Source organism: Eretmochelys imbricata, chromosome 1 (assembly GCF_965152235.1).
Source record: "Eretmochelys imbricata isolate rEreImb1 chromosome 1, rEreImb1.hap1, whole genome shotgun sequence".
Lineage (NCBI taxonomy): Eukaryota > Metazoa > Chordata > Testudines > Cheloniidae > Eretmochelys > Eretmochelys imbricata.
The window spans coordinates 265,035,693-265,051,247 of NC_135572.1; the positions used below are offsets into that span (position 1 = coordinate 265,035,693).

Sequence of the window (15,555 nt, forward strand, 5' to 3'; positions counted from 1 at the left end):
TGAGGGAAGATCTTTTGTGTTAAAGGTATTAAATGAATTCAAGGGAGCGGGTAGGAGGTTGCACAGATGTTATGTACTCAGTGGCCAAGAATTGTGCCTGGAGGGAGTCCAATTGCAGCATAAAATGATGGTGAAATTACAGCACCAAGGCAGTGACATGTACTTGGGAAAAGTGATGGATCATGTCTTGGAGGCTGTAATAGACAAATAATTGCCCTGTTGAACCTAACTACACCCTCTAGCTAAAGAAAGAAGCAATTATAGAGATGGGAGAGGAGGAGGCGTGGGGGGAGGAGAAGAATGAATGGCAGGGAAGGAGAGAGAGACGGATTGATATCACAGTTACTGGAATCTCGTTTCTATCTACATCAGTCAGATTTTCTTGCAGCAAATGTTCCAGTGTTGGGACTGGGGATGAATCATGTAGTTCATGTAAAGTTAGTCTCCCCCATGCTCCTGTCCAGAAAGCATCTGCTCAGGGCCCCCATCTTTCCGTCCTCCCTCCCCTCAATGCACCAGAGACCTTTGTGTGCCTGGCCTTAATACAAGACGGGGCATTTCTTGGAGAGGGTGGAGGGGCTTCCCACTTGTCCTCACATACCCCCAGGGGAAGATTTACTTTCACCCCATCCCAAAACATAATCTCTGTCTTTCTTAACACTCTGGAGACAAGTGATCAATGTCAGGAACAGGTAACAGAGCAGCCTGTGCCTAGTGGGGAAGGCACAGGGGGACATCCCTCAGCTCATTGTCTGTTTCATCCAGCCTAGCACCCTGGTGATCCTGGTGTAGACCCCGTAAGTATCTGGACGTGCGCAACCCAGCCCCCAGCTCACCAGGCCAGCCAGGAACCACCTGCCACTGGGCTCCTTGCAGACAAGGGGACCTCCGGAATCACCCTAGAGGCAGAAGGAAACAAAGAACCATCAGAACACTAAAGTGATGGGGGTGGAGCATGATGAAGAACTAGCACATACTTTGAGAATACGTTTCCTCTACTTCCTCTCATCTTCAGGCTGCAATTCAACCCCTCCATCCCATTGCCCAAGGCCTCAGCAGCACCCCCAATGGAGCTAAGTATCTCAGGCAGATGAGTGTAGGACAGAATCAGAAACCCAAGACTTCTAAGAAAAGGTATTGGCCACTAGCACATCCTCGGCCATGTGTCCCCTTCCCCAATAAGTCTCTTGCTTATTCTTCTAGTCAGTGGAAGGGCCTCAGGAGGAAACAGGCTGGAGCAAGTCTAGGGAGGGCTTTGCCAATTGTAAATTTGAACTGGATCCTAAAATTAATGGAGTGCCAGTGGAATTCCCCGGGGATGAAGGGTAACGTAGGAGCAGGCAGAGAGCAGCAGCACCAATCAGCACATGCTGGGGTGGGGTGAGTTATGGGAACAGTCTTCAGGTAGATGACGGGGAAGTTGCTTGGAGTAGGAAAGCAGAGGAGTGGCTGAAGAGGACGTAATGGCCTGAAAAGGGAAAATCCAAGCTATATTGTCACCAGCATTCCTGACTATGAGGAGGACCAGCAGGAGGAAGTGGATAATCTTCCCTATGGAGCTGTGTGTGGCTCCACCAAGGTTCCAGCACTATGTGGAGCTCATGGGAGACTGGATATAATCCTAAGAAACTGAAAAGTTTCTGCGTTTGCACCGGAGGATAAGCATGAGCAGGATGTGACCTACAGTTGGGGCAAGAAGGTCTTTCTTCTAACCTCTTGGAATCAATATACACCTTATTCAAAGCTATGGCGCATGTTCAGGGAAAAAAGACCCCCTCCCCAGCCCTCATCCATTGCTGGATGATCCCCCTTTAAGGTGGAAGTGTCCCACATCTCCTCTGTCACCTGGCAGGCATCCTTCTTGCCCTTGCGGTAGCCGGCACAAAGCATTCTGGGAGAGATCTGGTAGTGATAGGCCGCACTGCAGATGTCCTGCTGGATCAGCTGCACATCCACCTTCTGCAGGATGTTACTCAGTTGCCCTAGGTATGGAACAAGAACAGTGGGTCAGTAACAGCAGAGCTCCCTGCCTCTTCTTGTTATCCCCAGACCACAGCCACATCTCACCTCTCTCTGTCTCCAGTTCATGGAAAGAGCTGCCACTTGGATCGCCATCTTTTCCTCCACTTGCATCACATCTTCCCCCCTCCCCTAATCCTTACCTTAGCTTCTCACCTTTTACTTCTCACTTCACCCACAAGGCTCTACACAACTGATCCCAATTCAGCATTACCCTGCAGCTCTTTGCACCAGCAGGGCAGGAGGGGAGTAGAGCTGTTGGGTCGCCCTCAAAGTTATATAAGTATGATAGAATTATAATTATGTAGTAGTAGAAATAAAGATAGACAAAAGACTATATAGGTATGGTAAAAAGGTATGAACATCAGTTCCATGCTGTTGAATTTTGGCTAAGATCAAGTGTAGTATCTGTTCTTATCAGTTTAATATCTGATACGTCCTCTATCTGAGGACTATATATTAAATGGATTTTTGGAACAGGGAGATGGAATAGGAGCCTTGAACTCTGTACCATTTTTTATTTCAACATTATCTTAATAAAATTATTAAATCTATTCTTATTTCACTCTGTAACAAATGCAAGGCCAAAGTGCTAATTATTTCAGGCTGGTACAGGACAAAGAGTCTGTGCTGGAAAGTGATAAGAACTTTGAGGAAATAATGCTGTTCTTCAAAACAACACCCTGATGCTCTTCCCCCGCGGGGGCCCCTTGTCATGCCTATGTAAATCTTGGTATCCAAAGAGGGAAAAATAGATAGTGGGATAAAACTTGTTAAATGAATCAAGAGTCATAGATTGTGTTGTTAAGTAAAAGAATGAATGATGAGTGCATGGAATTGAGAGCCTGAAGCAGGGAAATAATTGGTTAGTAAATGGTGCCAGCCTAATCCTAAGAATTTCAACCTTGATATCGATGGGCCGAAGAATATGCAAAGTGGAGATAACCGGATGACCCCCCAGAGGGCGAACCGGAATCCACCCAAAACGCATCAAGGAAGAACAAGAAGATAACACCTAGCCATCATGGAGCCGTCATGGATGTACCACCTGCTGATTGAGCTGATTGATGGTCATCTCAGTTGTAAATTCAGCATGATGAAGCAACTTCCATAGACTTGTATTGAACCAGAGACCTATAAAAATTGGGTCCAGGGACTGTGTTCTTTGAGTCTGGTTCTACGACCACCCTCCAGGAGCATCGGATGCGCATCTGACAATGACTCGGCTCCACTCTCGTGTCCAGGCCACCTGGCCAGTGACTTGGCACGAGCAACATCTAGGCTGGTGACTATAACAACCTTTATGTAGAACCTGTGTGTGAATGTCTGTGTGTGTGAATGGATCTATATAGAAATTGCATATAGGAATATTTTGTTGTATTTACAATAAACGTGGCAATTTGCCTTGTCCCTCTTACAAGATCCTGTTGGTATCATTTTTATTAGTGTAACAGAGCTATCTGGAGGATGACAATTCCATTTTGCAGCAACTTGTTGTGCTTTCAGAACTTGTTTTCGTCCCACAGTGGATTGAAAACATGGCCTTCTGAACATCCCCATGAAAACAGAATTGTGTTGAACTGTCCGGTTTTGGATCCAAACCAAAACTTTTCAATTCAGGAAGTAGCGTGGGTATGTGGCCTGGTGGTTAGGGCACTGGCTAGGGAGCTGGGAGACTCAGGTTCAAGTCCCTGTCCTGTCTGATTCAGAGCAGAGGTTTTCATCCCAGATCTCTCTGAATAAGGCAGAATCTTTCTGATGAAAACTTCATCCAAACTGCTAAGTCTCCATGACTGTCCCAACCAGCTCTATGAGGGGAACAGGAGGCCAGGGCCGGTGCAAGGATGTTTCGCGCCCTAGGCGAAACTTCCACCTTGCTCCTGCTATCCCCCTCCCCTGTTACTTGCTGCAGGCGGCCCCCCACCCCCGACCCCAGCTCACCTCCGCTCCACCGCCTCCTCGGAGCGCACTTTTGGCCGCCCCCAACCACTTGGCGGCTTAGGCAGCTGCCTAGTTTGCCTAGTGGTTGCACCAGCCCTGCAGGAGGCACATGGGCAATACTGTATGAGTGCAGCAGGCTGTAGTGACCCTCTCACCAGGGGCACAAGTTAGGACAGCCCTCAGGGGCTGCACTGGCTCCTGCAGCTGCTGATCGGAGGAAGTTCAAGCTGCAGCCCCTCCATCTGTCTGATGGTGCCTTATCCCTGCACAAGTGCAGGGCTATATCTGGGCCCAATGTTGTCCCTGCAGCCAGCTCTGATCTTCTCAGGCCTCTCTTGTTATTGCGCTTTGGCTCCTTTTCTTGACCTCAGCTCCACACCTTCTCTCATGCCATCCCTTGTGTTCCAAGTCTGGAACATCTCTAGCCTTTTTGTCTGCCAAGAGAGCTCCTGCTCCTCCTTGCCCACTTCTTTCACAAAGCTGTCCAGCATTGATCTTCATGACAATATTGCCCTGGGAATTCTTTCCCCATGTTTCATACTTACCTGTCTGAATTAAACACTAAGCTCATTGGCAGGGCACTGCAACTGAAACCTGATATAACTGGGTTCAACACTCCCAAAGGAGTTGTACCAGTCTACAACAGGTTAGAATTTGGACCCTTTTCATCAGTCAGAGAATTATAGCTATTATATGGACGGAACCTGTCACTGTAGGTCATTTAGCCCAGTTCCCTGCCAGGGTAGGATTCTTCCTTACTATACTTTTACTAGTGCTTTGTCCAGTGTAGTTTTAAATGACCTAGGTTGAGGAGGGGTGTTACATTTTCCAAAGTGACACCTGATTTTGGGTGCCTCCATATTTGGGATGCTCAACGTCTTGAAGGGGCCTGATTTTCAGAGGGCAGGAGCTCAGCTCTTTCTGACAGTCAGGGGCACCAGCCACTTTTGGCTTCTACTGCTTCCCTTGGGAGACTATGTTGTTGTGTGTGTAATACACCATGCACACATATAGCTCCCTGTAAAGAATTATAGCTACAAAAATCCTTCATGCTCCCTTCACTTGCTGACAAAGACCCTTCTCTAGGTCTTTGGACCCAACGCCTCCAGCTGAGAGCTGTCCCAGAGCAGTGCACCTTCCCCTCCCAGTCCTCCCAGGATGACCCATACTGTCATGAGTTTGTCCTAGGTCCTGCAAGCCCAGACAGTTAAAATCTCTCATCTTTTGGGGGACTTGTGCTAGTCTGTCTTCATGCTGTGATGTTACATCCATATGTGATAATTCTGCATGATGCAATACGATGATCCACTAGGGAGAGCTGGAGGCACTATTAGGGTAGATTGCAGTTGCAGTAGGTAAAGGGGGAAAGGGCACTGGCATATCAAAGCTTTCCATTATCTTTCAAGGAGCTTGGAACTGCAACATTCTCTGACTTTTGTTTGAGGGACCCTGCGTCAGATTCTTGCCAAGAACATTATGCCACACTGAAGCAACCAAGCCCTGAGGTGAGCCTCCTAGCGTCACAACAGAATTTATTTATTTGGGAGGAGATTTTCAAAGGCAGAAAGAGTAATTAGCCCAACTTTTCATGGGAGCTGGGTGTCTAACTACCTTTGAAAAATCCCCCCTTCCTCCCCCCGTAAGTCCTGGAAGAAAGGAGGATCCTAACAAGAGCAGCAAACATCCTGCATGTACCTCCTTCCTTGAGAGCCCCCCATCCAGTGATCCAGCAACGGAGGCCAGGTTCAAAGAGGTGGGAGTGGGCGGGCAAGCAGATGGGCTGAATGAAGGACGAGTTGATAACTGGGTGGTCAAGCTGGAGCAGGGCCACGTCGTAGTCGTGGCTGTCCTCCTCATAATACGGGTGCAGGAGGAGGCGGCTCACCTTGAAGGACACCTCATTCTGGCTGCTGACATTCTGAAAGTACTTGCCCAGGTAGACAGTCCAGATGGATGGGGAAGCCAATCTACTGGGGGCAAAGGGAGAAAAAGTGTGTCGGTGTTAGAGAGACAGGTGGGGCGTGCAGCACAAAAAGGGAGAGTGAGAAATTGGGGGAAATGAAGGAGAGTGAGGGAAGTGAGGAGAAGGCTGGAAAATCAGAGAGACAACGGACCGGCAAAGGAAAGGAAGGGAGCATGGGGAAAGTGACAGCTCTGTGAAAAGGTCAGAGAGGGAGGGATGTAAAGGAGGGGAAAGACATAGCTGAGGGCTGGTCTACACTGAAAACGTAGGTCAACCTAGCTACGTCACTCAGCAGTGTGAAAAATTCACACCCCTGAGAGACGTAGGTAAGCCAACCTAAGCCCCAGTGTAGACAGCGCTAACTCAATGGAAGAATTCTTCTGTCAACCTAACTAGGATTTACTGCAGTGATGAAAGAACCCCTTCTGTCACTGTAGTGTCTACACTCCAGTGGTGCAGACATACCCTTCGGTTGAGCAAGGGTACATTACAAGGAGGAACAGCCCTAAATGGGAGCATAGATTAAATAGCACATACCTCCTACTGGGAAAAGCCAAGAGAGGTGGGGATTGGAGGTGGAGCAGTGGAGATGTTTAGATAGATTAGCTAGCATGCCTAAGGGGATGGGAGAGGGGAGAGCATGTTCCAAGTGGGAGGGTGAAGGGCAGAGAAGAAAACACAGTGGAGAAGACTGGGGAAAAAAAACTGTAAGAGGCCTATTGTTTGGACACACGGTCCCTTCCACCTCTGTGCCTTCTCCCACGCTGCCCCTAATGCATGGGAAATACTCCCTGACAAACTCTCCAAACAGCTGCCACCTTTAGGGCCGGCTCAAGGCACCAGCGTTCCAAGCAGGTGCTTGGGGCAGTAGTTAGAAAGGGGCAGCAGTGTTTCCACGGCGGCGGCAATTCAGCGGCAGCTCCTCTGTCCCGCCGGCCGCGGCAGCAATTCGGCGGCAGCTTCTCCCTTTTGGCATCCGCGGCAGCAGTTTTTTTCACCGCTTGGGGCAGTGAAACCTGTAGAGCCGGCCCTGGCCACCTCATCCTCCATCAAATCCCTCCTTAAGGTTCATCTCTGCCATGATGCCTCTGAACCCCAGCCTGCTGGTCCTAGCTGGGCGCATGCCCAACTGTGACTATTCCTCTTCCCCTTTTCTTCCTCCCTACCTCTAACCCCAGGACAAAATAATAATAGTAATAAAAACAAGCTCCACCCTACAAAATACATAACTAGCAAAGCGGTGCTAGTGTTCCACCAGATTCATCTGCTGGACTGTTGTAGCCATTTCCTCTACCCTTCGTCTGTGTGTGTCTTTGGATGGTACGCTCCTCTGGGCAGGGATTTTCTCTCTTCGGTGCTTGCCCAAGTTCCCAGCAAAATGGGGCTCCGATTCTAATTAAGGCCTTTGCGGACTACCATATATAATTATTTACTACGAGTCACCTCTAGAGGGCTGTGACATGAGTGACAGCAAAGCTTGAGGCCCACTTTAAATGAGAAAAAAGAAAAGGAGGACTTGTGGCACCTTAGAGACTAACCAATTTATTTGAGCATGAGCTTTCGTGAGCTACAGCTCACTTCATTGGATGCATGTAGCTCACGAAAGCTTATGCTCAAATAAATTGGTTAGTCTCTAAGGTGCCACAAGTACTCCTTTTCTTTTTGCGAATACAGACTAACACGGCTGCTACTCTGAAACCTTTAAATGAGAAGATTCCCAGGGGGTTGCAAGTCATCACTGGCCTAACACCTATCGGGTGAGGGGCCAATGTGCTGGTAGCTTGAGCTCCACCAATGCTCTCACCACATAAAGCTAGGCTGGGCTTCCCCCTGTGAGTCCCCATTTACTCTTTTCTCGCATGAAGGAGAAAAGTCCAATTGTGTATGTTTTTAGGGTTCATGACCATTGTGGAACCAGAGCCAAGCACAGAGTGGATGGGAGCTATGCAAGCTTCCCTCCCCTCTATGCCTTCCCAGAGCACCTCAGCACCTCCCTGCTACCACAATCTTGCCCTCATACACACACATCTCCAGCAGGGCTTCCCAGGCCTGATTTCCTTGTTCCAGCTCTGAGCCACTACCGTCAATGGTTCCGAAGTGAGTGGCCATTCTGTGACGTGGTTCCAAGTTGGTTTAGGCTGAGACCCAACCGGCTTTGATGTGAAAGCAGTCTGAACTCGGTCTCCTCCACAGCGCTCTTCCCTCACCATTTACCTGTCATCCTGGAAGCAGTGAGCAGCCGAGACCACCCACCGATCGGCAATCAGCGTTCCACCACAAATATGGCTCCCGCGGACCTGAAGGCTAGCCTGCCATGGCCATTCCCCTTCTACAGAATTGGCGCCACCCACAATCCGGTTCAGAGGGGCCTGCCATCCACAGTCTAAGGAGAGGAAGACATAGGAAGACAAGGAGCAAAGACATCATGTCTGCCCTTCCCCTTTGCTTTACTGACTTTCCAGTCTGCCATTTACACCATTTATACCCTTGGCCATTTACACCCTGCCTGGCACTGGCTGGAGCCATTTTATAGCATGTCAGGGCTGAGGTGACTGAAAATTCCAGTGTGAGGTTTTACCCTATTATTAACACAGGTGAACCCTGCACCACCTTTCCCACACGCTTGAGCTCAGTCAGCAGCAGCTGGGACACCCGTGCTGTGAGCCTCCTCTCAGCAGTGCCCGGTCTGTGCCAGTCAGTGTTCTGTTAATGTGAGCTTCCTCGGAGCAGCGTCCCACTAATGGCAACCAGGACTCCAGCAGTGCAAACCAGGGCTCTGGTAGAGTGAGGTTCCTCACAGCAGGGCCCAGCCAGCACTGATCTTAACTCCAGTAGTGGGAGCTTCCCCCTGGCAATGCCTAGGAGAGTGCCCTCCCTTCTCACTCCTCACCACAGTGCTTCTCATCAGACGAGTCCTTGCAGTCAGTGGTGGAGTCGCACTGAGGGTTGGGTTTCTTCACGCAGCTCCTGTCTGCACACTGGTAAGTGAAAGGCCCGCAGGGGACTCCTGGAAAGATGAAGTTGGTTGGGGGAGTAAAGGGGAGAGACTTGAATGAGGGTTGGGGGATTTCAGTGGAGAGCATGGGGCAGCCAAAAAACTCCACGTCAACCTTCTGCCTGGGTGAACCCCTAGATTAATGGGTGGGAGTTCCCTCAGTAATACCCCTGTATTAGCTGGTAGGTTAAGAGAGAGAATGTTACTAGCTGTACTTTGGTGTTAGCTGGTAGCAGGGTCCTGATCTGGGACTCAGCACAGGAATTTTATCAGTAGCTTATTAGAGAGACAAGGTGGGTGAGGTAACATCTTTGATTGGACCAACTTCTCACCAACAAAAGCTGGTCCAATAAAAGCTATTACCTCACCTCCCTTGTCCCTCTAAAATCCAGGGACTGACACGGCTACAACAACACTGCCTGCATTGTTAGCTGATAGGGGGAAATTTATCGCTACCCAGCTGTCTCCCCTCCCTACCTTCATTGCACTGCTCCTCGTCGCTCCCGTTGACACAGTCCAGGTGTTGGTCGCAGACCTTGGTGAACTCTATGCAAGTGCTGTCCTCCTGACACTGGAATTTTGCCGAGCACACTAAGACCAAAGCACCCAGAAGAAACAGGTGGGATTCAGAAAAGCAAGGCAAAGGGAAAGAGCGAGTCTCTTATCCCTCAGCAATACCCACCACTAGTCACAAGGGGGCTTCAACTGGAAACACCATGTGGTAGGGGAGAAAGGGACTTTGGGTATGTCTGCACTGCAGCTGGCAGCAAGCCTCCCCACCTGGGCGGGGCAGTCAGACTCGCGCTACCGGGGCTCGAGCTAACTGCAAATAGCAGTGGGGACGTTGTGGCTCCAGCAGAGACTCAGGCTGGCACCCCGAGCTCAGACCCAGGGATCACGTGGGTGTGAGAGCCTGATCGGCAACATCCACACCGCTACTGTTAGCGCCCGAGCTCGGCCCCGCTAGCGTGAGTCTGTCTACCCAGGCTGAGAGGCCCACGTGGTGTGAGGGTTAAGAGACCAGCCCATTTTGCCTCTGGAGTCCTGGCATCAAATATAGGACAAGTCATGTGTGAAATGAATTGGGCGGGTGGGGGGGGGGGACACTCAGCCTTGTCACATATTGTGCCCATCACACAGCCCCGTTTTTGCCAAGACTGGCCAGCTTTGTTTAAGAGAGACTAAGGGAGTACACGAGAATTTAGGTGTATCAGCAGAGCAGCGATGTGGTATAGCGAACAGAGCACACCAGAAAGGTGCTGTGGGTCAGGACTGTAGTGCGTGGACAGAGCTCTAGGAGAGGCAACATGGACTTATGCACTGAGCAGAGGAAAGCAACAGAATACAAAGTATGCATCTGATGAAGTGAGCTGTAGCTCACGAAAGCTTATGCTCAAATAAATTGGTTAGTCTCTAAGGTGCCACAAGTACTCCTTTTCTTTTTGCGAATACAGACTAACACAGCTGTTACTCTAAAAGAAAACAAAGAGTAGAAATACATGGGTAGCTTTTCATCATGGCAAAGGTTCCACAGAGTCAGCGATTACAAGGTCAGAAGAGACCGTTCTGATCGTCTAGTCTGGCTTCCTGCATAAGACAGGCTACGGATTTTCACCCAGGGGCTCCTGCTTCAGGCCCAATAACTTATGGCTGAGCTCGAACCTATATTTTAGAAAGACGCCCCATCTTGATTTAAAGCAGGTTAATCACAGAATCATAGAAGAGTAGGGCTGGAAGGGACCTCGAGAGGTCACCAAGTCCAGCCCCCTGACAGGTGTTTGTCCAGCCTTTTCTTAAAAAACCTCCACAACCTCCTTTGGAAGCCTGTTCCAGAGCTTAACTACCCTTATAGATAGAAAGTTTTTCCTAATATCTAACCTAAATCTCCCTTGCTGCAGATTAAGCCCATTTATTCTTGTCCTGCCTTGAGTGAACATGGAAAACAATTGATCCCCGTCCTCTGTATAACAGCCCTTAACACATCTGAAAACTCTTTTTAGGTTCCCACTCAGTTTTCTTTTCTCTCCAGTTTTTTTAACCTTCTTTCACAGGTCAGGTTTTCTAAACTTTTTCTAATTTTTGTTGCTCTCCTCTGGATTCTCTCCAGTTTGTCCACATCTTCCCTAAAATGTGGCGCCCAGAATTTGACCCAGCACTCCTGCTGAGGCCTCACCAGTGCCAAGTAGAATGGGACAATTATCTCCCATGTCTTACCTATAACACTCCCATTAATAGACCCCAGAATGATATCAGCCTTTTTTTCAGCTGCATCACATTGTTGATTGATATTCAATTTGTGATCCACCATAACCCTATGACAGTATAAGGGATACCATTCCTCTGGGGTCAGAGGCCTGCCGCTAGCTGACTGGTGGATTAGCCTCACCTGCTGTACCTGGGAAAAGAGCTGGACCGTAACTGGCTGAGCCTCAGAAAAGAGGGCAGCAGGAAATGGAGGGGTGAGATGGCCAGACCCTCCTGAAAGCTGAGGGGGCTGTGTGCTTAATACTTTCTGCTGGAGCAACTGTACAGAGGGGTTGCTCCAAAAACCAAATAGACAGAAGGGAGACTATGTGAAGTCCTCCTATTCCTGAGGCTCTGAGGTAAGAGCCAGGAGAATGGGTTGTGGCACTTCCCGGTGTGAGCGATGGATTTGGGGAAAGGACTGCTTAGCCTTTGAAGGGGTTTTTGATTTGTTAAGGTGGCTTGAAATAAAAAACAACTAAACCTGCTGGAATCTGCTTCCCTGGATTCCTTGAGAGAGCTCAGACTGAATTATACCGGGGAGTGAACTAGCTCAGCAAGAGCAAAACCTGGTCTAGTGCTACCACCTAGGCAGCTAGTCCCCATTTTGTAGTTGTGCATTTGATTTTTCCCTTCCTACGTGAAGTACTTTGCACATACCAACAAATGTAGTTCTGTGGCTTCTCTTTAAAGTCTGTTTTTAGAAGCTTTTTTCCTGAGGAATGACTACTTTTAAATCTGTTATAGAATGTCCAGGGAGATTGAAGTCTTCTCCTACTGGCTTTCGTATGTTACCATTCCTGATGTCTGATTTGTGTCCATTTATTCTTTTGCATAGAGACTGTCCGGTTTGGCCAATGTACATGGCAGAGGGGCATTGCTGGCACGTGATGGCATATATCACATTAGTAGACTTGCAGGTGAATGAGCCCCTGATGGTGTGGCTGATGTGGTCGGGTCCTATGATGGTGTCGTTAGAGTAGATATGGAGACAGAGTAGGCAATGGGGTTTGTTACAGGGATTGGTTCCTGGGTTAGTGTTTCTGTGGTGGGGTGTGTAGTTACTGGTGAGTATTTGCTCCAGGTTGGGGGGGCTGTCTGTAGGTGAGGACTGGCCTGCCTCCCAAGGTCTGTGAGAGTGAGGGATCATTTTCCAGGATAGGTTGTAGATCATTGATAATGTGCTGGAGAGGTTTTAGCTGGGGGCTGTTTGTGATGACCAGTGGTGTTCTGTTGTTTTTCCTTGTTGGGCCTGTCCTGTACTAGGTGATTTCTGGGTACCCATCTCACTCTGTCAATCTGTTTCATCAATTCCTCAGGTGGGTATTGTAGCTTTAAGAATGCTTGATAAAGCTCTTGTAGGTGTTTGTCTCTGTCTGAGGGATTGGAGCAAATTTGATTGTATCTTAGGGCTTGACTGTAGACAATGGATCGTGTGATGTGTCCTGGATGGAAGCTGGAGGCATGTAGGTAAGTATAGCGTTCAGTAGGTTTCCGGTATAGGGTGGTGGTTATGTGACTGTCACTTATTTGCACTGTAGTGTCCAGGAAGTGGATCTCTTGTGTGGACTGGTCCAGGCTGAGGTTGATGGTGGGGTGGAAATTGTTGAAATCCAGGTGGAATTCTTCAAGGGCCTCCTTCCCGTGGGTCCATATGATGAAGATATCATCAATGTAGCACAAGTAGAGGAGGGGCGCTAGGGGACGAGAGCTGAGGCAGTGTTCTAAGTCAACCATAAAAATGTTGGCATACTGTGGGGCCACGCGGGTACCCACACCAGTGCCACTGACTTGAAGGTATAATTTGTCCCCAAATCTGAAATGGTTGTGGGTGAGGACAAAGTCACAAAGCTCAGCCACCAAATGTGCCATGGATCTTGGGTAGCTAGTGCAAATTTAACACCATTAATTTGGGCTTGAATAGGGACTGGGAGCAGCTGGCTCACTACAAAAGCAATTTTCCCTCTTGGTATTGACACCTCATCAGGTATTGGAAGTGAACCACATCCACCCTGATTGAATTGGTCTTGTCAACACTGGTTCTCCACTTGTAAGATAACTCCCTTTTCTTCATGTGTCAGTATATTTATGCATGCATCTGTAATTTTCACTCCATGCATCTGACGAAGTGGGTTTTTTACCACGAAAGCTTATGCCCAAATAAATTGGTTAGTCTTTAAGGTGCTACCGGACTCCTCATTGATTTTGTGGATACAGACTAACACAGTTACCCCTCTGATACTTTGCACTTATCTTTATTGACTTTTATTTTGTTGAAATTGGACCAATCCTCCAATTTGGCAAGGTCCTTCTGAATTCTAATCCTGTCCTCCAAAGTGCTTGCAACCCCTCCCAGCTTGGTGTCATCTGCAAACTTCCCACTCCATTATCCAAGCCATTAATGAAAATATTGAATAATACCAGATACAAGACTGACCCCTGTGGGACCCCACTAGAGACATACCCCCAGTTTGACTGCAGACCACTAATAACTACTCCTTGAGTACAGCCGTTCAATCCGTTGTGCACCCATCTTATAGTAAATTCATATTTCCCTAGATGAGACTGTCATGTGGGACTGTGTCAAAAGCCTTACTAAAATCAAGATATACCATGTCCACAGCTTATCCACTAGGCCAGTAACCTTGTCAAGAAATAAATTAATTTGGTTTGGCATGATTTGTTCTTGACAAATCTATGCTGGCTATTCCTCATAATCCTATTATCCTCTAGGTGCTTACAAATTGATTTTTTTAATAATGTGTTCCAGTATCTTTCCAGGTATTAAAGTTAGGCTGACTAGTCTATAATTCCTGGGATCCTCTTTTAGTCTTGTTCCCCCTTTTAAAGATAAGTACTGTTTGCCCTTCTCCAGCCCTCTGGGACCTCACCTGTCCTCCATACATTCTCAAAGATAATTACTAACAGTTCTGAGATTACAGAACTAGCTGAAGCAATCACTTTAGAATGAATTTCATCAGGCCCTGCAGAAGAGAATGGCATGCCCAAGGTTCCATGCTAGGACTGGTGTTTAATATATTCATTAATAATTGAGGGAAAAGAGCGCAGTGAGGTGGCAACATTCGCAGCTGCTGCAAAATTATTTTGGTTAGTCAAGACTAGAGAAGACTGCAGCAAATTTCAGAGGGCAGCTCATTAGCAGATTAAAGAAATTGTTAACAAATGCTCAGTAATGCATCTAGGAAGAAGAAACTTGATCTGTTTTAAATTCACTAACCATGCAGGAAAAAGTCTTGGATGTCACCTAACTAGCTTATTGAAAGCTTCCATTCCATGTACAGCCAGGCTCAAAGGGTATGTCTACACTGCATTGTAATCCCAGGTCGGTGGGACCTGGGCTTGTGGACCTGGTGTTACCAAGCCTGCGCTTGAGTGTCCACGCTGCATTGTAAACCTGGGCTTACAATTGCTGGACGCAGGTGTCTGAGCTGTGCTAATGTGTCCACACTGCACTACGCAGACATTCTGAATGGGGTCTGTGGCTTCAGCTGCATCTACACATCAAAATGACAGGGCCTGGATCTGAGTCACAGCAGGACTCAGACACTGAACCACCCCCCAGCATGGTCTTAAGACCCAGGTCCTGAGTGTTTGCTGACCCAAGTCAGACTGATTTGTGTGTGGATGGAAGGGGGAGTTGGCTCAAACCTGAGGTATAGCCTGGGCTTAGCATGCAGTGTGGACATACCCTAAAAAGACAAGCAAAGAGTCCGGATCTATCAGGAATAGGAATGAGAGTAATACTGAAAATATTCTAATGTTGTTCTATAAATCAAAGGTGCGTCTTCACTTGGAATACTGTACCCAGTCCTGGTTAGCCCATCTACAACAAAACTAGAAGACCACAAAGCCACTACATTACACATCTTCAAATCCTTCCTTAAGCCCACCTTTGTCACACTGCCTGCAAAACACTCAACAGTGGCTCAGGCACTGGCCACAGCACATGACATGTATTACGGTCGGCTCACTGTTACCTCGTGCTCCCCTTGCTGTTTGTTGCATCTACTTGTTGTCTTTTGTCTTATCATTAGATTATAAGTCCTTTGGGGGCAGGGACTATCTGCTTGCTATGCTTGTGTGAACAGGCCCAAACTCAATGGGGCTGGGGCCTCCAGGCACTGCCTCAATATATTTATTATTGATGTAATAATTAACACAAGGAGTTCAGATGATTAGAGGCCTGGAAAAATCTGGAATAATAAAAACAGAGATTTAAAAGACTAGGGCTGTTTACTTTAGAGATGAGATGAAAAGGAGGGGGCTTGACAGGCACACAGGACAATGAACGTGGTAGAGAAGGTAAATCGGGCTGCTTCTTTTTATCCATTTTAATAATACAACGACACAGAGACATTGAATGAAACTGAAA

At 47.9% G+C, this 15,555-nt stretch overlaps 1 protein-coding gene and 1 non-coding gene across 2 annotated transcripts in view; one reads left to right on the forward strand and one right to left on the reverse strand.

Annotated features, from left to right (window-relative positions):
• Positions 1 to 740: 740 nt before the first annotated feature.
• TMPRSS6 (transmembrane serine protease 6) overlaps positions 741 to 15,555 on the reverse strand; it is a 31,819-nt gene continuing 17,004 nt past the window's right edge. Inside the window, exons 12-17 of the mRNA XM_077829429.1 lie at positions 9,396 to 9,509; positions 8,814 to 8,930; positions 8,138 to 8,306; positions 5,656 to 5,930; positions 1,846 to 1,982; positions 741 to 899 (exon numbers count right to left, since the gene is read on the reverse strand). Coding sequence (XP_077685555.1) covers positions 741 to 899; positions 1,846 to 1,982; positions 5,656 to 5,930; positions 8,138 to 8,306; positions 8,814 to 8,930; positions 9,396 to 9,509 — 971 coding nt within the window. The remainder of the gene's footprint in view (positions 900 to 1,845; positions 1,983 to 5,655; positions 5,931 to 8,137; positions 8,307 to 8,813; positions 8,931 to 9,395; positions 9,510 to 15,555) is intronic.
• On the forward strand, positions 2,383 to 2,566 carry LOC144259755 (U2 spliceosomal RNA). Its single transcript, XR_013344898.1, has one exon. It is a non-coding gene; the product is annotated as a U2 spliceosomal RNA (small nuclear RNA).